General features: G+C 40.4%; 3 protein-coding genes across 3 annotated transcripts; all 3 read left to right on the top strand.

Annotated features, from left to right (window-relative positions):
- The first annotated feature begins 808 nt into the window (after positions 1–808).
- Positions 809–5,436, top strand: LOC134102399 (golgin subfamily A member 6-like protein 26). The gene is made up of 8 exons (XM_062556490.1): positions 809–1,303; positions 1,481–1,742; positions 1,979–2,055; positions 2,251–2,472; positions 2,965–3,232; positions 3,762–3,956; positions 4,193–4,636; positions 4,841–5,436. The coding sequence occupies exons 1-8, from the start codon at positions 809–811 to the stop codon at positions 5,434–5,436; spliced, it is 2,559 nt and encodes an 852-aa protein (XP_062412474.1).
- Positions 5,437–9,051: 3,615 nt separating this feature from the next.
- On the top strand, positions 9,052–12,582 carry LOC134102398 (golgin subfamily A member 6-like protein 24). Its single transcript, XM_062556489.1, has 5 exons — positions 9,052–9,343; positions 10,105–10,383; positions 10,904–11,098; positions 11,335–11,778; positions 11,987–12,582. Exons 1-5 carry the CDS (start codon positions 9,052–9,054, stop codon positions 12,580–12,582), a joined length of 1,806 nt encoding a protein of 601 aa, XP_062412473.1.
- A 2,048-nt stretch (positions 12,583–14,630) lies between these two features.
- Positions 14,631–18,030, top strand: LOC134102397 (golgin subfamily A member 6-like protein 24). The gene is made up of 7 exons (XM_062556488.1): positions 14,631–15,122; positions 15,252–15,561; positions 15,799–15,893; positions 16,131–16,275; positions 16,488–16,712; positions 17,022–17,303; positions 17,516–18,030. The coding sequence occupies exons 1-7, from the start codon at positions 14,631–14,633 to the stop codon at positions 18,028–18,030; spliced, it is 2,064 nt and encodes a 687-aa protein (XP_062412472.1).
- Positions 18,031–24,698: the final 6,668 nt, after the last annotated feature.

The following is a 24,698-nucleotide window of genomic DNA, read 5'->3' as shown; positions in this document are numbered from 1 at the left end:
GACTTGGACCAAACATGTGGATTCACTGGTGAGAAAGGCGAGCCAGCGTCTATTTCTCCTCAGACGCCTGAAATACACTTTAGGCTACCTCAGCAACTGAGAACTTTTACAGTGTTACCATTGAAAGTATTATTACTGTGAACATAACAGCTTGGTATGGAAACAGCACTCAGCAAGACTGTAAAGCCCTAAAGAGAGTGTAGTGAGATCAGCTGAAAGTACCACCAGGAGTGCACTACCCAACCAAGATGAAATATACATCAGGAGAGTAAAGTCCCTATGCTCTAGGAAGTGTTACCGCTTTCTGAGGGCAAGTTTTTATCACCAAGCTATCCGTATACTGAACAAGAACTGTAGCAGGAGCACAAGCATATTGTAAACACCTCATGCACTCTAGACATTTCATCTTTTCTTCTTTTTCTATTTTTTTCCTTATCTATTTACACACTGCACTGACATGGAAACAGTGGATGAAGCATTTCACTACATGATACTCTGTATGACTGTATGTGACTAATAAATTTGAATTTGAATTTGGAGTTATCGCTGTATCTGTCAATTAGTGCTGTAGCCTAATATTATTTCATTGAGAGGGGCCTTTACAGGGTGACAAATTAAGTTCTGAATTTGTTGTCATGGCAACCACGATTTGTAGGTGCTGCTGGTGCGTATGTCATAATGGAAGGCAAGCAACATCATGATGTCATAGAACACATAGAACATAACAAGTTGTGATTTTAACATTCTGTTCCCTTTTAGATGAGACACCGTTGAGTGTAGTTGGTTTTTAGATTGCTGATGTATTGCTATGGGATTTCTTTGGATATTTAACTGCTGTAAAGCACAGCAGGAGGATGATGATGCAGAACAATGGTTCTTTGCCAGGGAGTGTGAAGCAGTTTGGTATGGGTTTGACTCTGAATGGGAATCCATACCAGACAGAAAGCAGAGGCTTAAAAAATACAGCCTGGAAGATCTTAAGAAACAACTAGAACTGTTTGGTATCACTATAGTTGAAGAAAAAGGGCAAAAGAAGCGCAAGAGTGAGAAGAAGATGAAGAGAGAGTATAGGAAACTTCTCATGCGAAGGATGAAGATAGTGGAGACTGAGAGGGCAAGAAGGTCAGTGCAAGTTGGGCAGAGAACGAAGCCAGAAGAGAAGATGGATTTGGTGAAGAGGGAACCAAATGACTTGGACCAGGCGAGTGAAAACACACATGACGAAAAGCAGAGCTTGAAGACATCTGAAGAGCTGACTCCTCAGCAGCAGGGTCTGAGGGCAACGCTGAGGGTGGAGGCCCAGGTATTAACCCAAAAAGTTGATGAACCCCACAACTGCATGGAGGAGGAGTTTATGAACAACATTAAAGAGGAAGAGACAGGAGGGAAGGAGATGAAGACAGATGCCGAAGAGAAAAGGAGAAAGGACCAGGAAAGAGAAGACAATAAGGAAGTCATCAAGGATGATGAAGTTGGAAAGGTGAATGAAAAAGACTCCACAGATGCACAAGAGACAGGATGGAAACAAGAATTAGACTTGAGGACCAAGACACACTGGGAGAAGGAGGAAGAGGAAGAAACAGACTTCATCAAGATCAATGAAGAGGATGACATCCTGAAGGGGGGAAAGCGTGAGAAAAGTGTTATAAAGGAATGTGAGGTGAAGTTAGAGGAGAGTGAGAAAAAACAGGAACACACAGATGATGGTGTGGCCTCTGGGACAATGGCAACAGTCTCATTGGGTGAGTATTAATGTTAAGCTTAAGGCCATGTATTTACCTGGTGCAAACGTATAGCCATAAAATAACCTGAATACATTTGCAATTGTGCATAACTTTCTCAACAAAACACAACAAAATCCTCAAGTTTGATTGATTGAAAGATTTTAAGTCTGAATATGTTAAATGACTATTCACTGAACGACAGGATGTGATAGACTCACTCACTGAAACTCATCTTGTTCCCATTGTCCACATAGAGTTGCAGAATGAGGATCACGAGGAGAAGCAAGAAGAGGCCACAGTTAAGGAAGAGAGAGTGAACAACGATGGGAAAGTAAAGGACGATGAGGAGAAGAACAAGATGGAGGAAGAGAAAGACACTGAAGTAAAAGAAGAAAAAAAAGAACAAAATGATAACCAGCTTCAAAAGGAGGAGGAGAAGGAGGAGGAGAACAATATGGAGAAAGAGAAAGATGCTGAAGTAAAAAAAGAAGACAAAAAACTGAATGATAAACAACTGGAGGACAAGGAGAAGGGAGAGAAAAAGATAGAGAGAGAGAAAGACATTGAAGTCAAAGAAGGAAAAGAGCTGAATGATGAACCGCTGATTGAAGAGAAAGAGGAAGGAGTTAACGTGAAGGGAAAGGAAGGGCAAGAGGAGGTGACAGAATGTGTGGTGGAGATAAAAGAGGACAAGCCAGATGTGTGTCAAAAGGAGGAGCCAGATGTGGTGGTCTTGGAGAAGGAGAGGGTGAAAGAAGATGGAATGGAGGAGAAAGAGATTGAGGAGAAAGAAGAGGAGGAAAAGAACAGGAAGTTGCAGGAGGTGCAAGAAGAGGTGAAGGACTGTAAGGTGGATGTAGAGGAGGAGGTTGAGGAAAACGCAGATGATGAGAACACACACTCTTTGGGTGAGTATTAAGGCAGTAGAAATGAACAGGTAGCCATTGCTATACCCTTTCAGTTTTACATGACTTTCCAAAATGTTTGGTTGACTGGGGTTTTGAGATGACAGTGGACATGGAAAGCACATTGGGTAAGTATTATGCATTATGGCACAGAAGTATTGATAATTCATTTTCCAACTTTACATGATCCTACTGGAGGATTGATAGAGGTTTTTGTCTGTTGGTCGTCTCATCGCTGTAAATATGATACACTATACAGTATTATGTGCTCAAAGAATAAAAGTAATGTGGTACAAAACATCTTGTCCTACTATCTGAATTTAGATTTGGCACAGAATGGGAATCAAGAGAAGGAGGAGGAGAAGGCCGCAGAGAAGGATATGATGAGGAAAGATGAGAAAAAAGAAAGAGTGGAGGATGATAAAGAGGTCGATATTAAAGAAAAGGAGGAGCTAGCGGAGGTGCAGGAAGAAAAGAAAGCAGAGGACATGAAGGTGAAGGAGGAGCAGGAGAAGGTGGAGATTATGGTGGAGAGAAAACAGAAGCAGGTGGATATAACTGATGGGACTGTGGCCATGGAGATGAGACCAGAGGTTTCCCTGAGTGAGTATTAACAAACATAATTAATAATAACAGGTGGCATAAATATGGCTAGGATCGTCCTGAAAATTATACAGTGGCAATCCAAATCCTGAAGTGTTCCTTCAATACATTAAACTAACTAACTAAGTTGAAACTTGAAAACAGTGATAATTGTGTCTCGTTGCATGTGGACCAATACAAAGTAATGTCTTTGCACAAAATTGTCTAGTTACAGAGAGAAACGCCACCCTAATTGAAAATAGAAGAGGTGGGAAGTCAAAAAACAAACGCAATCAACCGGAGGTGTACAAGCCACCTATGATGACAAAAGAGGAAAATGGACAGAGCATGAAAGATGGACATCAACTTGGGTTTGAGAACCAAAACAGAAGAAGAGAAGGTCAAAATACAAGAAAGGAGGTCAGAGAGTATTGGAGAGGACAAAACGGATACAGGAAAAATCCCAATAGATACAGGGGAGATCCAAAGAAATACTGGAGAGAACCAAACAGATGCTGGGGACAACAAAAGACATCTTCAGGACATACAGTGGAGGATGGAAAGGAGCTGATGGACAACAAAGGAAAGGAAGATGAGAAAAAGAAAGCAAAGGAGAAGGAGGACATGAAGGTGCAGAAGGAGCAAGAGGAAGTGAAGGAGTGTGTGTTGGAGGTAGAGGAGAAAGAGAAGGAAGACACAGATGATGGGACTGTGGCCGTAGAGACTACACTGAAGGTCTCTCTGGGTGAGTATTATTATCATGTGACAGCAGAACTAAGGTATCTCTTTCATTTTTTTTTTTAACAATCCAGCTTCACGACTCAAAATCTCTCAAGTTTTGTCTTGTTGATTGACACTTCTCTTGGGGTGTATGTAGGTGTTGCCTGGTTATTAACAAAGCCACAATGACAACGGTTTATCACTATATGAAAACTATGATATCCAATCTAATATTTGCTGCACAAAATCCTCTGCTTACAGAGAGCAACACCACCATCAATCAAGAACAACAGGTGAAGAGCAGAATGCCAGGGTGTCAAGGCGATAAATCCAAAAACAAACAAGCTAAACACCAAGTGCACAATGAGGTGACTGAGGACAACAGACGGAAGCAGCACATGAGGTATGGACAACAACATGAGTCCCAACACAGAAGAGGAGAAAGGCGTGGTACAAGACAGGGAGTAAGAGGATGCTGGAGAGATTCAAATGGATGCCAAACAGGTCCTGTGGGATGCTGGGGAGATGCAAAGAGATGCTGGAAAGGTCCAATGGCACATGAGGAAGAGAAGGAGAAGCAGGGCATGAGCCTGAAGGAGGCGCAAGAGGAGGTGAAACAGTGTGTGGAGGACGGAGAAGAAAAGGAGGAGGAAAATGTATACAATCGCACTGTGACCATGGGAACTACATTGAAAATCCATTTGGGTAAGTATTCAAATATGAAATCGTAGAAGTAAACAGCAGTTATTCTTCCACGTGACTGAATTTCCGTTTAGATTTAGGCTTTTTGTGGGCTGTATGTACAGTAGGTGTTGCTGGCCTTCATGACACCATATTGATCATTGTTACTCATTATATTACATGACCCATGATATTCTGAACTAATGATTTTTCCACAAAATCCTCTAGTCATAGACCGCAACACCACGACAAATGAAGATCAAGAGGTGAAGAAAAGAGCGCGAGGGTGCAGAGGCGGAAAATCGAAAAACAAACAAATGTACAATGACATGACTGAGGAAAACAAACGGAGGCAGGGCACAAAAGCTGGACATCAACATGAGTTTGAGCACCAAAACAGGGGAGTAGAAAGACAAAATAAAACAGAGGGGGTGCAGGCACATTGGAAAGGTCCACAGCAGGAAGAAAGACAGACGAGAGAGGACAACCAAAAACAAACCAGAAACAAACACAGGTACAACATGGCGGCGAGGAGGGAATGGTACGCAGCAGACGCATGTGGACGCCACACAGAGGAGACGACGAGAAGCGATGAGAAGAAGCGACCACATGGGAGCCACGGGGGAATCCACTGGAATAAAGGAGGCTTGGTCGTGGAGAGGAGAGGGCCAGTTTGGGCAGAACACAAGAACAGAGAAGGAGGACAAATGCAGCAGGAGGAGAGAGGAGAGAGAATGGGTGAGAGGCAGGGCCCCCATCACCACAGAGAGACGAGAGAGCACATGAAGAGGAGAGACACAGGAAGAGGAATAGGAGGAGAATGAAGAAACAAAGGCCATCCGAGAGTTGGAGTAGAGGACATGAGGAAATATCTTCAAAACATCAACAAATACAAAAAAACATTCAAACACATAGACGCGCACACACACACACACACACACACACACACACACACACACACACACACACATACACACACACACACACAGATACACCAAATATACATACCAAAAATCTAAAAATATATAATCAATAAAAAAAATATTTAAACTATTTCTGTTTTTACTTTTACATTCAAAAACTGCACTTGGCTACACAATGGTTTTAAGAAAGTGGAATATGTGTGAACAATTATTTTGTGAAATTAACCACTAAGACTTAAATCAACCATTAAGATACCACAAAGCAATACAAAATATGACCGCGGCTCATTCCTGCACATTTCTCCGTAAAAATAAATCATAAATCAATTTGTTTCCATCTCCTACTGCAACTTTTATTGTTGTCATTATTTACACACAGGCTAAAGTAAAAAGGTATAAAAAATATTTTTGTAAACGTATTGGAAATAAATTAAAAAATATATAAATAATAATAAATGTCCACAGGGGCCATAAACATATCCCCATGTGAAAGTCCAGAAGTAGTTTTTATAGTTTTATAGTATATAGTTCTTTTGACCATGTCAAGTGAGAGATACCTGGGATTACAACACCTAATTTTTGCTTACATGAAATGAAATAACAATACATCAAATTATTGGTTATGGGATGGGGTTGGCATGGCCCCTTAAGACCAACATACAAAAAAGGTCCTATAGGCACCTACACACTGCAAAAAGGTCCTATAAGCACCTACGTTTCTCGAGATATTCACAGAATACCACCTCCTTTCTAAGCTTTTCATTCTGCTTAGGAGTCGCAAGAGCTTCACTCTGGAGAAAGACGACAAGAAATCCTAATCAGCCACCTGCCTATTCTACATTTACATTTACATGCATTCATTTGGCAGACACATTTGTCCAAAGCGACTTACAGCAGTGGAGTAGCATTAGACTATTAGCATTGAAGCATTTTTAGATAAGCTACAGTAGCAATAGAATAAATGTAAGATATTAACATGTAAACAATAAGCATTTTAAGATTTAAACTTTTAAACTAGGGCTACAACTACAGCGTCAGAATCATGTTTTAGCATATTATATTGGAGAATATAGCCAGGAGCAAAAGACATGCCAAGACAACAACCTACTCCTTATCAAGACCTACGGAGATGTTTAGGCTACTGTATATTTCAGGCGGGATCAGCAGAAAGTTTACTAACCACTCCAGATCAACGATTCTCAGGTGGAAAGGGTAGAGAGTTTTAAATATCTGTGTTCATATTTCTGAAGATCTGACTTGGACCAAACATGTGGATTCACTGGTGAGAAAGGCGAGCCAGCGTCTATTTCTCCTCAGACGCCTGAAATACACTTTAGGCTACCTCAGCAACTACTTGAGAACTTTTACAGTGCCACCATTGAAAGTATTATTACTGTGAACATAACAGCTTGGTATGGAAACAGCACTCAGCAAGACTGTAAAGCCCTAAAGAGAGTGTAGTGAGATCAGCTGAAAGTACCACCAGGAGTGCACTACCCAACCAAGATGAAATATACATCAGGAGAGTAAAGTCCCTATGCTCTAGGAAGTGTTACCGCTTTCTGAGGGCAAGTTTTTATCACCAAGCTATCCGTATACTGAACAAGAACTGTAGCAGGAGCACAAGCATATTGTAAACACCTCATGCACTTTAGACATTTCTTCATCTTTTCTTCTTTTTCTATTTCTTTCCTTATCTATTTACACACTGCACTGACATGGAAACAGTGGATGAAGCATTTCACTACATGATACTCTGTATTACTGTATGTGACTAATAAATTTGAATTTGAATTTGGAGTTATCGCTGTATCTGTCAATTAGTGCTATAGCCTAATATTATTTCATTGAGAGGGGCCTTTACAGGGTGACAAATTCAGTTCTGAATTTGTTGTCATGGCAACCAAGATTTGTAGGTGCTGCTGGTGCCTATGTCATAATTGAAGGCAACATCATGATGTCATAGAACATAACAAGTTGTGATTTTAACATTCTGTTCCCTTTTAGATGAGACACCGTAGAGTGTAGTTGGTTTTTAGATTGCTGATGTATTGCTATGGGATTTCTTTGGATATTTAACTGCTGTAAAGCACAGCAGGAGGATGATGATGCAGAACAATGGTTCTTTGCCAGGGAGTGTGAAGCAGTTTGGTATGGGTTTGACTCTGAATGGGAATCCATACAAGACAGAAAGCAGAGGCTTAAAAAATACAGCCTGGAAGATCTTAAGAAACAACTAGAACTGTTTGGTATCACTATAGTTGAAGAAAAAGGGCAAAAGAAGCACAAGAGCGAGAAGAAGATGAAGAGAGAGTATAGGAAACTTCTCATGCGAAGGATGAAGATAGTGGAGACTGAGAGGGCAAGAAGGTCAGTGCAATTTAGTAGAATGAAGCCAGAAGAGAAGATGGATTTGGTGAAGAGGGAACCAAATGACTTGGACCAGGAGAGTGAAAACACACATGACGAAAAGCAGAGCTTGAAGACATCTGCAGGGCTGACTCCTCAGCAGCAGGGTCTGAGGGCAACGCTGAGGGTGGAGGCCCAGGTATTAACCCAAAAAGTTGATGAACCCCACAACTGCATGGAGGAGGAGTTTATGAACAACATTAAAGAGGAAGAGACAGGAGGGAAGGAGATGAAGACAGATGCCGAAGAGAAAAGGAGAAAGGACCAGGAAAGAGAAGACAACAAGGAAGACATAAAGGATGAGGAAGTTGGAAAGATGAATGAAAAAGACTCCACAGAAGAGACAGGATGGAAACAAGAATTAGACTTGAGGACCAAGACACACTGGGAGAAGGAGGAAGAGGAAGAAACAGACTTCATCAAGATCAATGAAGAGGATGACAGCCTGAAGGGGGGGAAGCGTGAGAAAAGTGTTATAAAGGAATGTGAGGTGAAGTTAGAGGAGAGTGAGAAAAAACAGGAAAACACAGATGATGGTGTGGCCTCTGGGACAATGCCAACAGTCTCATTGGGTGAGTATTAATGTTAAGATTAAGGCCATGTATTTACCTGGTGCAAACATATAGCCATACAATAACCTGAATACATTTGCAGTTGTGCATAACTTTCTCAACAAAACACAACAAAATTCTCAAGTTTGATTGATTGAAAGATTTTAAGTCTGAATATGTTAAATGACTATTCACTGAACGACAGGATGTGATAGACTCACTCACTGAAACTCATCTTGTTCCCATTATCTACATAGAGTTGCAGAATGAGGATCACGAGGAGAAGCAAGAAGAGGCCACCGTTAAGGAGGAGAGAGTGTACAACGATGGGAAAGTAAAGGATGATGAGGAGGAGAAGAACAAGATGGAGGAAGAGAAAGACACTGAAGTAAAAGAAGAAGAAAAAGAACAAAATGATAACCAGATTCAAAAGGAGAAGGAGAAGGAGGAGGAGAACAATATGGAGAAAGAGAAAGATGCTGAAGTAAAAGAAGAAGAAAAAGAACAAAATGATAACCAGCTTCAAAAGGAGGAGGAGAAGGAGGAGGAGAACAATATGGAGAAAGAGAAAGATGCTGAAGTAAAAGAAGAAGACAAAAAACTGAATGATAAACAACTGGAGGACAAGGAGAAGGGAGAGAAAAAGATAGAGAGAGAGAAAGACATTGAAGTCAAAGAAGGAAAAGAGCTGAATGATGAACCGCTGATTGAAGAGAAAGAGGAAGGAGTTAACACGAAGGGAAAGGAAGGGCAAGAGGAGGTGACAGAATGTGTGGTGGAGATTAAAGAGAAAAATGTGGAGGATACTGGCATGGCCACAGCTTTGGTGACCAAAACAGTCTCCAGTGGTGAGTATTAACACACAGCACAACAAGATTGAACAGATAGTTATAGAAAAATATTTACATTATTTTTCTGGGTTTAAGGTACTCGGACAAACTCTTGGGTTTGACAGGTTGATGGAGGTTTTTGGCTTGCTGAGTGTATAACTGATAGCACATGATGTAATAAACAAAATATGATAATAATCTTACCATCCTTTTCCGAATGATCAGATATGATCCAGAGTAATGAAGTTCAAAAGGAGGAGCCAGAATTGGCGGTCATGGAGAAGGAGAGGGTGAAAGAAGATGGGCTGGAGGAGAAAGAGATTGAGGAGAAAGAAGAGGAGGAAAAGGACAGGAAGTTGCAGGAGGTGCAAGAAGAGGTCAAGGACTGTATGGTGGGTGTAGAGGAGGAGGTTGAGGAAAACGCAGATGATGGGACACAGAAAGATGAGAACACACACTCTTTGGGTGAGTATTAAGGCACAGTATAAATGAACAGGTAGCCATTGCTATACCCTTTCAGTTTTACATGTCTTTCCAAAATGTTTAGTTGACTGGGGTTTTGAGATGACAGTGGACATGGAAAGCAAGTATTATGCATGGCACAGAAGTATTGATAATTCATTTTACAACCTTACATGATCCTACTGGAGGATTGAGAGAGGTTTTTGTCTGTTGGCCGTCTCATCGCTGTAAATATGATACACTGTATATACAGTATATGTGCTCAAAGAATAAAAGTGATGTGGTACAAATCATCTTGTCCTACTATCTGAATTTAGATTTGGCACAGAATGGGAATCAAGAGAAGGAGGAGGAGAAGGCCGCAGAGAAGGATATGATGAGGAAAGATGAGAAAAAAGAAAGAGTGGAGGATGATAAAGAGGTCGATATTAAAGAAAAGGAGGAGCTAGCGGAGGTGCAGGAAGAAAAGAAAGCAGAGGACATGAAGGTGAAGGAGGAGCAGGAGAAGGTGGAGATTATGGTGGAGAGAAAACAGAAGCAGGTGGATATAACTGATGGGACTGTGGCCATGGAGATGAGACCAGAGGTTTCCCTGAGTGAGTAACAAACATAACTAACAGGTGGCATAAATATGGCTGGGATCGTCCTGAAAATTATACAGTGGCAATCCAAATCCTGAAGTGTTCCTTGAATATTAAACTAACTAACTATAAGTTGAAACTTGAAAACAGTGATAATTGTGTCTCGTTGCATGTGGACCAATACAAAGTAATGTCTTTGCACAAAATTGTCTAGTTACAGAGAGAAACGCAACCCTAATTGAAAATAGAAGAGGTGGGAAGTCAAAAAACAAACACGATCAACCGGAGGTGTACAAGCCACCTATGATGACAAAAGAGGAAAATGGACAGAGCATGAAAGATGGACATCAACTTGGGTTTGAGAACCAAAACAGGAGAAGAGAAGGTCAAAATACAAGAAAGGAGGTCAGAGAGTATTGGAGAGGAACAAATGGATACGGGAAAAATCCCAATAGATACAGGGGAGATCCAAAGAAATACTGGAGAGAACCAAACAGATGCTGGGGACAACAAAAGACATCTTCAGGACATACAGTGGAGGATGGAAAGGAGCTGATGGACAACAAAGGAAAGGAAGATGAGAAAAAGAAAGCAAAGGAGAAGGAGGACATGAAGGTGCAAGAGGAGCAAGAGGAAGTGAAGGAGTGTGTGTTGGAGGTAGAGGAGAAAGAGAAGGAAGACACAGATGATGGGACTGTGGCCGTAGAGACTACACTGAAGGTCTCTCTGGGTGAGTATTATTATCATGTGACAGCAGAACTAAGGTATCTCTTTCATTTTTTTTTTAACAATCCAGCTTCACATGGCTCTCAAAATCTCTCAAGTTTTGTCTTATTGATTGACACTTCTCTTGGCATGTATGTAGGTGTTGCCTGGTTATTAATGAAGCCACAATGACAACGGTTTTTCACTATATGACAACTATATCCAATCTAATATTTGCTGCACAAAATCCTCTGCTTACAGAGAGCAACACCACCATCAATCAAGAACAACAGGTGAAGAAAAGAATGCCAGGGTGTCAAGGCGATAAATCCAAAAACAAACACGATAAACACCAAGTGCACAATGAGGTGACTGAGGAAAACAGACCGAAGCAGCACATGAGGTATGGACAACAACATGAGTCCCAACATAGAATAGGAGAAAGGCGTGGTACAAGACAGGGAGTAAGAGGATGCTGGAGAGATTCAAATGGATGCCAAACAGGTCCTGTGGGATGCTGGGGAGATGCAAAGAGATGCTGGAAAGGTCCAATGGCACATGAGGAAGAGAAGGAGAAGCAGGGCATGAGCCTGAAGGAGGCGCAAGAGGAGGTGAAACAGTGTGTGGAGGACGGAGAAGAAAAGGAGGAGGAAAATGTATTCAATCGCACTGTGACCATGGGAACTACATTGAAAATCCATTTGGGTAAGTATTCAAATATGAAATCGTAGAAGTAAACAGCAGTTATTCTTCCACGTGACTGAATGTCCTTAGGTTTAGATTTAGGCTTTTTGTGGGCTGTATGTACAGTAGGTGTTGCTGGCCTTCATGACACCATATTGATCATTGTTACTCTTTATATTAAATGACCCATGATATTCTGAACTAATGATTTTTCCACAAAATCCTCTAGTCATAGACCGCAACACCACGACAAATGAAGATCAAGAGGTGAAGAAAAGAACGCGAGGGTGTAGAGGCGGAAAATCGAAAAACAAACAACAGTACAATGACATGACTGAGGAAAACAAACGGAGGCAGGGCACAAAAGCTGGACATCAACATGAGTTTGAGCACCAAAACAGGGGAGTAGAAAGACAAAATAAAACAGAGGGGGTGCAGGCAAATTGGAAAGGTCCACAGCAGGAAGAAAGACAGACGAGAGAGGACAACCAAAAACAAACCAGAAACAAACACAGGTACAACATGGCGGCGAGGAGGGAATGGTACGCAGCAGACGCATGTGGACGCCACACAGAGGAGACAGCGAGAAGCGATGAGAAGAAGCGACCACATGGGAGCCACGGGGGAATCCACTGGAATAAAGGAGGCTTGGTCGTGGAGAGGAGAGGGCCAGTTTGGGCAGAACACAAGAACAGAGAAGGAGGACAAACGCAGCAGGAGGAGAGAGGAGAGAGAATGGGTGAGAGGCAGGGCCCTCATCACCACAGAGAGAGGAGAGAGCACATGAAGAGGAGAGACACAGGAAGAGGAATAGGAGGAGAATGAAGAAACAAAGGCCATCCGAGAGTAGGAGTAGAGGACATGAGGAAATATCTTCAAAACATCAACAAATACAAAAAAAACATTCAAACACACAGACGCGCGCACACACACACACACACACACACACAGATACACCAAATATACATAACAAAAATATAAAAATATATAATCAATAAAAAAATATTTAAACTATTTCTGTTTTTACTTTTACATTCAAAAACTGCACTTGGCTACACAATGGTTTTAAGAAAGTGGAATACGTGTGAACAATTATTTTGTGAAATTAACCACTAAGACTTAAATCAACCATTAAGATACCACAAAGCAATACAAAATATGACCACGGCTCATTCCTGCACATTTTCTCCGTAAAAATAAATCATAAATCAATTTGTTTCCATCTCCTACTGCAACTTTTATTGTTGTCATTATTTACACACAGGCTAAAGTAAAAAGGTATAAAAAATATTTTTGGAAACGTATTGGAAATAAATGTAAAAATATATAATAATAAATGTCCTTACAGGGGCCATAAACATATCCCCATGTGAAAGTCCAGAAGTAGTTTTTATAGTTTTATAGTATATAGTTCTTTTGACCATGTCAAGTGAGAGATACCTGGGATTACAACACCTAATTTTTGCTTACATGAAATGAAATAATAATACATAAAATGATTGGTTATGGGATGGGGTTGGCATGGCCCCTTAAGACCAACATACAAAAAAGGTCCTATAGGCACCTACGTTTCTCGAGATATTCACAGAATACCACCTCCTTTCTAAGCTTTTCATTCTGCTTAGGAGTCGCAAGAGCTTCACTCTGGAGAAAGACGACAAGAAATCCTAATCAGCCACCTGCCTATTCTACATTTACATTTACATGTATTAATTTGGCAGACACATTTGCCCAAAGCGACTTACAGCAGTGGAGTAGCATTTAGACTATTAGCATTGAAGCATTTTTAGATAAGCTACAGTATAGCAATAGAATAAATGTAAGATATTAACATGTAAACAATAAGCATTTTAAGATTTAAACTTTTAAACTAGGGCTACAACTACAGCGTCAGAATCATGTTTTAGCATATTATATTGGAGAATATAGCCAAGACATGCCAAGACAACAACCTACTCCTTATCAAGACCTATGGAGATGTTTACTGTATATTTCAGGCGTGATCAGCAGAAAGTCCAGATCAACGATTCTCGAGAGGGTAGAGAGTTTTAAATGTGTTCATATTTCTGAAGATCTGACTTGGACCAAACATGTGGATTCACTGGTGAGAAAGGCGAGCCAGCGTCTATTTCTTCTCAGACGCCTGAAATACACTTTAGGCTACCTCAACTTGAGAACTTTTACAGTGCCACCATTGAAAGTATTATTACTGTGAACATAACAGCTTGGTATGGAAACAGCACTCAGCAAGACTGTAAAGCCCTAAAGAGAGTGTAGTGAAATCAGCTGAAAGTACCACCAGGAGTGCACTACCCAACCTAGATGAAATATACATCAGGAGAGTAAAGTCCCTATGCTCTAGGAAGTGTTACCGCTTTCTGAGGGCAAGTTTTTTATCACCAAGCTATCCGTATACTGAACAAGAACTGTAGCAGGAGCACAAGCATATTGTAAACACCTCATGCACTTTAGACATTTCTTCATCTTTTCTTCTTTTTCTATTTTTTTCCTTATCTATTTACACACTGCACTGACATGGAAACAGTGGATGAAGCATTTCACTACATGATACTCTGTATTACTGTATGTGACTAATAAATTTGAATTTGAATTTGGAGTTATCGCTGTATCTGTCAATTAGTGCTATAGCCTAATATTATTTCATTGAGAGGGGCCTTTACAGGGTGACAAATTCAGTTCTGAATTTGTTGTCATGGCAACCAAGATTTGTAGGTGCTGCTGGTGCCTATGTCATAATTGAAGGCAACATCATGATGTCATAGAACATAACAAGTTGTGATTTTAACATTCTGTTCCCTTTTAGATGAGACACCGTAGAGTGTAGTTGGTTTTTAGATTGCTGATGTATTGCTATGGGATTTCTTTGGATATTTAACTGCTGTAAAGCACAGCAGGAGGATGATGATGCAGAACAATGGTTCTTTGCCAGGGAGTGTGAAGCAGTTTGGTATGGGTTTGACTCTGAATGGGAATCCATACAAGACAGAAAGCAGAGGCTTAAAAAATACAGCCTGGAAGATCTTAAGAAACAACTAGAACTGTTTGGTATCACTATAGTTGAAGAAAAAGGGCAAAAGAAGCACAAGAGCGAGAAGAAGATGAAGAGAGAGTATAGGAAACTTCTCATGCGAAGGATGAAGATAGTGGAGACTGAGAGGGCAAGAAGGTCAGTGCAATTTAGGAGAATGAAGCCAGAAGAGAAGATGGATTTGGTGAAGAGGGAACCAAATGACTTGGACCAGGAGAGTGAAAACACACATGACGAAAAGCAGAGCTTGAAGACATCTGAAGAGCTGATTCCTCAGCAGCAGGGTCTGAGGGCAACGCTGAGGGTGGAGGCCCAGGTATTAACCCAAAAAGTTGATGAACCCCACAACTGCATGGAGGAGGAGTTTATGAACAACATTAAAGAGGAAGAGACAGGAGGGAAGGAGATGAAGACAGATGCCGAAGAGAAAAGGAGAAAGGACCAGGAAAGAGAAGACAACAAGGAAGACATAAAGGATGAGGAAGTTGAAAAGGTGAATGACAAAGACTGCACAGATGCACAAGAGACAGGAAGGAAACAAGAATTAGACTTGAGGACCAAGACACGTGGGGAGAAGGAGGAAGAGGAAGAAACAGACTTCAACAAGATCAATGAAGAGGATGACAGCCTGAAGGGGGGGAAGCGTGAGAAAAGTGTTATAAAGGAATGTGAGGTGAAGTTAGAGGAGAGTGAGAAAAAACAGGAAAACACAGATGATGGTGTGGCCTCTGGGACAATGGCAACAGTCTCATTGGGTGAGTATTAATGTTAAGATTAAGGCCATGTATTTACCTGGTGCAAACAAATAGCCATAAAATAACCTGAATACATTTGCAGTTGTGCATAACTTTCTCAACAAAACACAACTAAATTCTCATGTTTGATTGATTGAAAGATTTTAAGTCTGAATAATGTTAAATGACTATTCACTGAACGACAGGATGTGATAGACTCACTCACTGAAACTCATCTTGTTCCCATTATCTACATAGAGTTGCAGAATGAGGATCACGAGGAGAAGCAAGAAGAGGCCACAGTTAAGGAGGAGAGAGTGTACAACGATGGGAAAGTAAAGGATGATGAGGAGGTGAAGAACAAGATGGAGGAAGAGAAAGACACTGAAGTAAAAGAAGAAGAAAAAGAACAAAATGAGGAGGAGAAGGAGGAGGAGAACAATATGGAGAAAGAGAAAGATGCTGAAATAAAAGAAGAAGACAAAAAACTGAATGATAAACAACTGGAGGACAAGGAGAAGGGAGAGAACAAGATAGAGAGAGAGAAAGACATTGAAGTCAAAGAAGGAAAAGAGCTGAATGATAAACAGCTGATTGAAGAGAAAGAGGAAGGAGTTAACGTGAAGGGAAAGGAAGGGCAAGAGGAGGTGACAGAATGTGTGGTGGAGATTAAAGAGAAAAATGTGGAGGATATTGACATGGCCACAGCTTTGGTGACAACCAAAAAAGTCAGTGGTGAGTAACACACAGCACAGCAAGATTGAACAGATACTGTAGTAATAGAAAAATATTCACATTATTTTTCTGGGTTTAAGGTACTCGGACAAACTTTTGGGTTTGACAGGTTGATTGAGGTTTTTGGCTTGCTGAGTGTAACTGATAGCACATGATGTAATAAACAAAATACAGTATGATAATAATCTTACCATCCTTTTCCGAATTATCAGATATGATCCAGAGTAATGAAGTTCAAAAGGAAGAGCCAGATGTGGCGGTCTTGGAGAAGGAGGGGGTGAAAGAAGATGGAATGGAGGAGAAAGAGATTGAGGAGAAAGAAGAGGAGGAAAAGGACAGGAAGTTGCAGGAGGTGCAAGAAGAGGTGAAGGACTGTATGGTGGATGTAGAGGAGGAGGTTGAGGAAAATGCAGATGATGAGAACACACACTCTTTGGGTGAGTATTAAGGCAGTAGAAATGAACAGGTAGCCATTGCTATACCCTTTCAGTTTTACATGACTTTCCAAAATGTTTGGTTGACTGGGGTTTTGAGATGACAGTAGACATGGAAAGCACATTGGGTAAGTATGCATTATGGCACAGAAGTATTGATAATTCATTTTCCAACCTTATATGATCCTACTGGAGGATTGATAGAGGTTTTTGTCTGTTGGCCGTTTCATCGCTGTAAATATGATACACTATGTGCTCAAAGAATAAAAGTATACGTGGTACAAATCATCTTGTCCTACTATCTGAATTTAGATTTGGCACAGAATGGGAATCAAGAGAAGGAGGAGGAGAAGGCCGCAGAGAAGGATATGATGAGCAAAGATGAGACAAAAGAGAGTAGAGTGGAGGATGATAAAGAAGTAGTGATAAAAGAAAAGGAGGAGCTAGCGGAGGTGCAGGAAGAAAAGAAAGCAGAGGACATGAAGGTGAAGGAGGAGCAGGAGAAGGTGGAGATTATGGTGGAGAGAAAACAGAAGCAGGTGGATATAACTGATGGGACTGTGGCCATGGAGATGAGACCAGAGGTTTCCCTGAGTGAGTATTAACAAACATAATTAATAATAACAGGTGGCATAAATATATATGGCTGGGATCGTCCTGAAAATTATACAGTGGCAATCCAAATCCTGAAGTGTTTCTTGAATACATTAAACTAACTAACTAAGTTGAAACTTGAAAACAGTGATAATTGTGTCTCGTTGCATGTGGACCAATACAAAGTAATGTCTTTGCACAAAATTGTCTAGTTACAGAGAGAAACGCCACCCTAATTGAAAACAGAAGAGGTGGGAAGTCAAAAAACAAACGCAATCAACCGGAGGTGTACAAGCCACCTATGATGACAAAAGAGGAAAATGGACAGAGCATGAAAGATGGACATCAACTTGGGTTTGAGAACCAAAACAGGAGAAGAGAAGGTCAAAATACAAGAAAGGAGGTTTGGAGAGGACCAAATGTATACGGGAAAAATCCCAATAGATACAGGGGAGATCCAAAGAAATACTGGAGAGAACCAAACAGATGCTGGGGACAACAAAAGACATCTTCAGGACATACAGTGGAGGATGGAAAGGAGCTGATGGACAACAAAGGAAAGGAAGATGAGAAAAAGAAGGCAAAGGAGAAGGAGGACATGAAGGTGCAGAAGGAGCAAGAGGAAGTGAAGGAGTGTGTGTTAGAGGTAGAGGAGAAAGAGAAGGAAGACACAGATGATGGGACTGTGGCCGTAGAGACTGCACTGAAGGTCTCTCTGGGTGAGTAATTATTATCATGTGACAGCAGAACTAAGGTACATGTATCTCTTTCATTTTTTTTTAACAATCCAGCTTCACATGACTCTCAAAATCTCTCAAGTTTTGTCTTGTTGATTGACACTTCTCTTGGGGTGTATGTAGGTGTTGCCTGGTTATTAATGAAGCCACAATGACAACGGTTTATCACTATATGAAAACTATATCCAATCTAATATTTGCTGCACAAAATCCTCTGCTTACAGAGAGCAACACCACCATCAATCAAGAGCAACAGGTGAAGAAAAGAATGCAAGGGTGTCAAGGCGATAAATCCAAAAACAAACACGATAAACACCAAGTGCACAATGAGGTGACTGAGGAAAACAGACCGAAGCAGCACATGAGGTATGGACAACAACATGAGTCCCAACACAGAAGAGGAGAAAGGTGTGGTACAAGACAGGGAGTAAGAGGATGCTGGAGAGATTCAAATGGATGCCAGACAGGTCCTGTGGGATACTGGGGAGATGCAAAGAGATGCTGGAAAGGTCCAATGGCACATGAGGAAGAAAAGGAGAAGCAGGGCATGAGCCTGAAGGAGGCGCAAGAGGAGGTGAAACAGTGTGTGGAGGACGGAGAAGAAAAGGAGGAGGATAATGTATACAATCGCACTGTGACCATGGGAACTACATTGAAAATCCATTTGGGTAAGTATTCAAATATGAAATCGTAGAAGTAAACAGCAGTTATTCTTCCACGTGACTGAATTTCCGTTTAGATTTAGGCTTTTTGTGGGCTGTATGTACAGTAGGTGTTGCTGGCCTTCATGACACCATATTGATCATTGTTACTCATTATATTAAATGACCCATGATATTCTGAACTAATGATTTTTCCACAAAATCCTCTAGTCATAGACCGCAACCCCACGACAAATGAAGATCAAGAGGTGAAGAAAAGAACGCAAGGGTGTAGAGGCGGAAAATCGAAAAACAAACAACAGTACAATGACATAACTGAGGAAAACAAACGGAGGCAGGGCACAAAAGCTGGACATCAACATGAGTTTGAGCACCAAAACAGGGGAGTAGAAAGACAAAATAAAACAGAGGGGGTGCAGGCACATTGGAAAGGTCCAAAGCAGGAAGAAAGACAGACGAGAGAGGACAACCAAAAACAAACCAGAAACAAACACAGGTACAACATGGCGGTGAGGAGGGAATGGTACGGAGCAGACGCATGTGGACGCCACACAGAGGAGACGACGAGAAGCGATGAGAAGAAGCGACCACATGGGAGCCACGGGGGAATCCACTGGAATAAAGGAGGCTTGGTCGTGGAGAGGAGAGGGCCAGTTTGGGCAGAACACAAGAACAGAGAAGGAGGACAAACGCAGCAGGAGGAGAGAGGAGAGAGAATGGGTGAGAGGCAGGGCCCCCATCACCACAGAGAGAGGAGAGAGCACATGAAGAGGAGAGACACAGGAAGAGGAATAGGAGGAGAATGAAGAAACAAAGGCCATCCGAGAGTTGGAGTAGAGGACATGAGGAAATATCTTCAAAACATCAACAAATACAAAAAAACATTCAAACACACAGACGCGCACACACACACACACACACACACAGATACACCAAATATACATACCAAAAATATAAAAATATATAATCAATAAAAAAAATATTTAAACTATTTCTGTTTTTACTTTTACATTCAAAAACTGCACTTGGCTAGACAATGGTTTTAAGAAAGTGGAATATGTGTGAACAATTATTTTGTGAAATTAACCACTAAGACTTAAATCAACCATTAAGATACCACAAAGCAATACAAAATATGACCACGGCTCATTCCTGCACATTTTCTCCGTAAAAATAAATCATAAATCAATTTGTTTCCATCTCCTACTGCAACTTTTATTGTTGTCATTCATTTACACACAGGCTAAAGTAAAAAGGTAGAAAAATCATTTTTGGAAATAACGTATTGGAAATAAATTTAAAAATATATAAATAATAATAAATGTCCTTACAGGGGCCATAAACATATCCCCATGTGAAAGTCCAGAAGTAGTTTTTATAGTTTTATAGTATATAGTTCTTTTGACCATGTCAAGTGAGAGATACCTGGGATTACAACACCTCATTTTTGCTTCTACATGAAATGAAATAACAATACATAAAATTATTGGTTATGGGATGGGGTTGGCATGGCCCCTTAAGACCAACATACAAAAAAGGTCCTATAGGCACCTACGTTTCTCGAGATATTCACAGAATACCACCTCCTTTCTAAGCTTTGCTGCGCGGCAGTCATAATAATATAATACAGTGGTTCTCAAACTTTTCACAATGAGTACCACCTCAGAGAACAATTGACTCTCCAAGTACCACCATTATGAGCAGCATTAAAATACAGTAGCGTAGGCCAACTTAAATATATTTCACATTGTACATACTGTAATATATATTTATATAATATAATTTGAAGTGATTATTTTGTCTTCATGAAAAAAAAAAAACATATTGGAGACTCCTGGAGTACCACAACAGAGAGTCCGCGTACCACCAGTGGTACCCGTATGAGAACCACTGTGCTAGAGGATAGGAGTGTCTTATTAAAGTGTAACTCTAGCAAGTAACTGGGCTATAGTGTATACCAGTGCAAGCTCTAGTGCTTGATCAACGAAAAATATCGTCGCCACGGCTTATTTGATGTGTTTTCAATTTTCATGCAGGAAAAGTGGAGCTCAATGAACAATGTCTGCTTGTTTGTTATGTGCAGGGGTCTGTGATCCTTTATGGTTATTCTTTGTAAGATGACATTTTATATTTCTCCTTATTTTTTTTTTACTCAACTCCATGAGGAAACAAAAAAAGAAACCAGTCATTATGATGAATCACAGACAGAATGACCACATACCCCATCCCACCCCTCTTTCATTTCCTCCTTCAGACTCATTTGTTGTCTCCATTTCACTCCATTCGCCCTTTTAAACAACTCTTGAAGGGTTTTTCAGTTTATTTTCATTCTGGTTAGAAGTCAGATTGAGTTGTGCTGATTGCACACTTTCTTTTGTGTCCTCCCTCTTTCATTGTCTCTCTTTCTCCACTGCCTGTATCAATCATTTTCAGGGAGATTTGTTCATGTTTTTGTTTATTTATGTGACATGTAGACTAGACTGAGCTGTGCTGATCTGATCACTTGCCCAAACCCTTGTAAACTTTAGAGTAGGTCTTGAATTGCTGCGTTTAATAAAGAGAACAAACCAAAAAGAGCCAATGTAATCATTTGACACATTTATTTGACAGGGTTCATCAGGAATTGGCAGTATTAGCATGGGCGAGTACAAAGCATCAGTGGTGATGGTGGTTAGGAGTCTCTAGCCATGTCTTTATTATCATCAGCTTTGCATAGGCTTGTGTCTCAGACAATGGAACTACCTGCATTACTTCCGTATTCAAATGTGTCTGTGTGAGTATATTCATTTAAATAGCAACAATCACAGGGAGGCCTGAGATGTTGGAACGTATCAATTTCATTTTTAGGGTGACACAGGCTCCGGTCCTTTGTTGTTTGATGTTGTCGAAGTTGATTTGATTTATTTGTTTTTTAACCAACAGCTCACAAGTAACCATGTTGTGAAAAACAGTGTTAACATTATATGTTAAACTGTGCCCTGTAAGAAGGCATATTCCAGATGAGGCTATTTTGAAATCTTCTTAAAGACTACAGCATAGCAATCATCATGGATTTTGTCTTGGAAAGGCAAATGCCAGTTAAGGAGTCATTCTTTTATTCACATACATAGCTTTGCTACTGATGATGAAGTTCTCTGAAGTTGTCTAAATTTGCCGCACCTTTTGCCCATCTACATTTTTCAAACTTCATGTATCGTAGGCTATTCTCTGAAACACATGTTTCACATGCAAAAACGCTTTGGACAAAGGTGTCTACCAAATAGCCATAACCATAACCATAACATAAGATGAGAGGCCTAATATTGATAACACTCACACATTAGAAGAAAACATACTGCTACAATGCTGTTGCCAATTAATTCTCAAATTTTCAACTAGGCTATCCAACATGTGATATCTTTACAGATGACTTTTTTAAAACACTTTTAAGACCCTGCGGGTAGGCCTACTTTCCCATGCGTGTTACTTCATTTTCCTTCTTGGTTGGTACAACAGCAGCAGATAGGTGGCAGCAAAGGACAAACCAAGGGTCTCTTTGCTGTCTACTGATAGGCTACCACAGTAGGCTATTTATAACAACGTTCAAAAACAAAACAAAACAATTGTCACCAAAATGTTTCTCTCTGTAGGCCTAATGTATTTTCAGGTCAAGAACAGATGTAAGTCTATAGTTGCATGCCATTTTAATAATAAAAAGGAGTGATGCAATCAGTAAACATCATGAGTTTACACTTGAGTTCAGCAGTAAAGCACCAGAAAGATGTTGCCATGATCACTGAGCAAAAACAATCAAACAAATAAAATAATAATCAAAAAACACAATTTAATCAAATGTTGTCATGGGCGTCACAGCACACTACAGCTTACAGTCTGAAGTGCCCCTTCAATGCCTCCCTTCCAATTTAAAACCTGTTGAGCAGAGAATCATTTTCCTCCTTCTAGAATTCAACCCAAACAATCTATAATTTCAGTGTTCTGTGGGGAAAATCTAAGGGTATTTTAATCACATATTTGTGACCATATCCCCTCAACAGGTTGAAGTGTTTCTGCACGTAGGCCTATCCCATTTCCATTCATAGTCATCTAAATTCTTTCATGCATCTGAAAGTAGGCTAGGGGAGCGCCTGGACGGATGAAACAATTTTCGGTTAAACGTTGTTTTCAAAGACGACATTACAAAAATAAACATTTTTTTTGTGTGATCAGCAACTCACATATGTGGTCTCTTAAAATCTTGTTTAATTTGGTAGGATATGTATGGTGATTGTGGTGTAATTTAAGTTTGAACAGAAGTGGTCATTTGTTTCAAATGTCCCGAGTGGCAGGGACAGTTTAAACGCAGGGGTAGGACAAATGAAACATTATCAAATCGAAAGAAACTGTAAACATTATTCACGTTTTCATGTGATATACCTGTCAAGGGACATGTTTTGTAAGTGCTGTTAAATTTTTAGGAGAATTCTCGCAATATTTAAGTAATTATCAAATAATATTTGCTGCATTCAAATGCACATTTGGACTAATGAGGTCGGTGGGAGTCATAACTATAACTATATAGCTATATAATTAATATACTGATTTAACTTAATTATTTCACAGATTTAAGTCATGTTGAGTGACGAGCACTTGATCAGCCTAACATATTTGTTTAAAAAGCAAGGTCAACCGGAAGACGACGTCATGTTTCATTTGTCCCGACAGTGACTTCTCGCAGTAAAACCCGTTTTTCTCCTAAACTAACAAACTTTGACATTGCATACAGTAGGATAAGTTACACTACCAATTAATCTATTGTTTGAACATGATAGCATTACATGACGCCATAAATACAACTTGATATTTGAAAAAATCGGCGTAATAGAACATTTACTTGGCGCACGTCAAAACGCTTTGTCGGGTCTAACTCAAGATCAGCGTGACATATCAACATGATTTTTCCCTGGTCTGGCAAGGCTTGCGTGCTGTGCTTGGTGACAAATTTTGACGTTTCAATTTTGAACGGCTTAGGAGAAAATCGCAATGTTTAATTTGTCCTCCGTTTCATTCGTCCAGGCGCTCCCCTACTCTTAGGCCTACACCACCCCTCTTGGACTAGTAGCTATAGATCAGTCCGGGGAGATGCTCAGATGGAAAACACTTTCTTGCGGACAGAATGCAGTAAGGTAGCCTACTAGGTTAGGATAAAGAAAAAAGAAATAGGCCTACAGTTGAGAAAATACAATAGCGGTGGTGTAGGCATAGGCCTAGTCCAGGCCTATTCAACTAGCGGCCCGCGGGCCAGATGTGGCCCGCTTCAAATTTCCTGTGGCCCGCGTGTCTCGTCATGAGAATTAACTCGCTTTGACGGGTGTGCATAGATCGATTGGCGAGTAGCGCACTGTCGGCCCGCCCCTATTGGCCAGACTAATTCTTCACAGCACATCACTACACAAACTGACATTTCCAAATGTGTAACTAGTTTTAAATGTTATCATTAAATGTTGATTAAATTACGATTTCTTACCGCTAAAGATTCTAAACCTCGAGCGTGCGCAAATCAAAAATGTTACAATCATACCCGGTCTCCGTTCCTCCAAGCCCTCGGGAAAGTTAGTGAAGGAGCTGTGGTTTGTAGAGAATTGCCTCTTGACTTTATATTCCTTCTTTACAGCGATGGATTCGTTGCACAATAAACATGAAAGTCTCGTACTTGTTGCAGAGGGTAAAATGAACGATTCTCGTTGTCAATTAGACGTTTCTTTAGACAGAGCCATCTTCACTCAACTCGTGGGAATGTTATTGTTTGTGATTTGCGCAGGCTCGAAGTTTAGAATCTTTGGCGGTAAGAAATCGTGAAATAGATAAACAGAGGCAGAGCTGGCATTACTTTTTCTTTAAATTCAATGCTTGTATATTTGAGAGATTGGCGCTGTAGGCTGTGTGTGTTTGAAACACTTATGAGCCTAATTATCTTGAAGTAGGCTAGTTAAATCAACACTGCAATTTTTCCCACTGAT

The sequence above is a fragment of the Sardina pilchardus genome, chromosome 15 (genome assembly GCF_963854185.1).
Source record: "Sardina pilchardus chromosome 15, fSarPil1.1, whole genome shotgun sequence".
Lineage (NCBI taxonomy): Eukaryota > Metazoa > Chordata > Actinopteri > Clupeiformes > Clupeidae > Sardina > Sardina pilchardus.
Note: the sequence above shows the minus strand (reverse complement) of the source record. Positions and strands in the feature narration are given on the sequence as shown.

Coding starts and splice junctions, on each gene's coding strand:
- LOC134102397 (XM_062556488.1), top strand. CDS start 14,631: ATGGGATTTCTTTGGATATTTAACTGCTGTAAAGCACAGCAGGAGGAT. Junction 15,123..15,251: donor CGCTGAGGGTGGAGGCCCAG/GTATTAACCCAA, acceptor AGAAAGGACCAG/GAAAGAGAAGACAACAAGGA. Junction 16,713..17,021: donor TGAGAACACACACTCTTTGG/GTGAGTATTAAG, acceptor ATCTGAATTTAG/ATTTGGCACAGAATGGGAAT.
- LOC134102398 (XM_062556489.1), top strand. CDS start 9,052: ATGGAGAAAGAGAAAGATGCTGAAGTAAAAGAAGAAGACAAAAAACTG. Junction 10,384..10,903: donor GAGACCAGAGGTTTCCCTGA/GTGAGTAACAAA, acceptor CAGGACATACAG/TGGAGGATGGAAAGGAGCTG. Junction 11,099..11,334: donor TACACTGAAGGTCTCTCTGG/GTGAGTATTATT, acceptor CTCTGCTTACAG/AGAGCAACACCACCATCAAT.
- LOC134102399 (XM_062556490.1), top strand. CDS start 809: ATGGGATTTCTTTGGATATTTAACTGCTGTAAAGCACAGCAGGAGGAT. Junction 1,743..1,978: donor AATGGCAACAGTCTCATTGG/GTGAGTATTAAT, acceptor TTGTCCACATAG/AGTTGCAGAATGAGGATCAC. Junction 4,637..4,840: donor TACATTGAAAATCCATTTGG/GTAAGTATTCAA, acceptor AAAATCCTCTAG/TCATAGACCGCAACACCACG.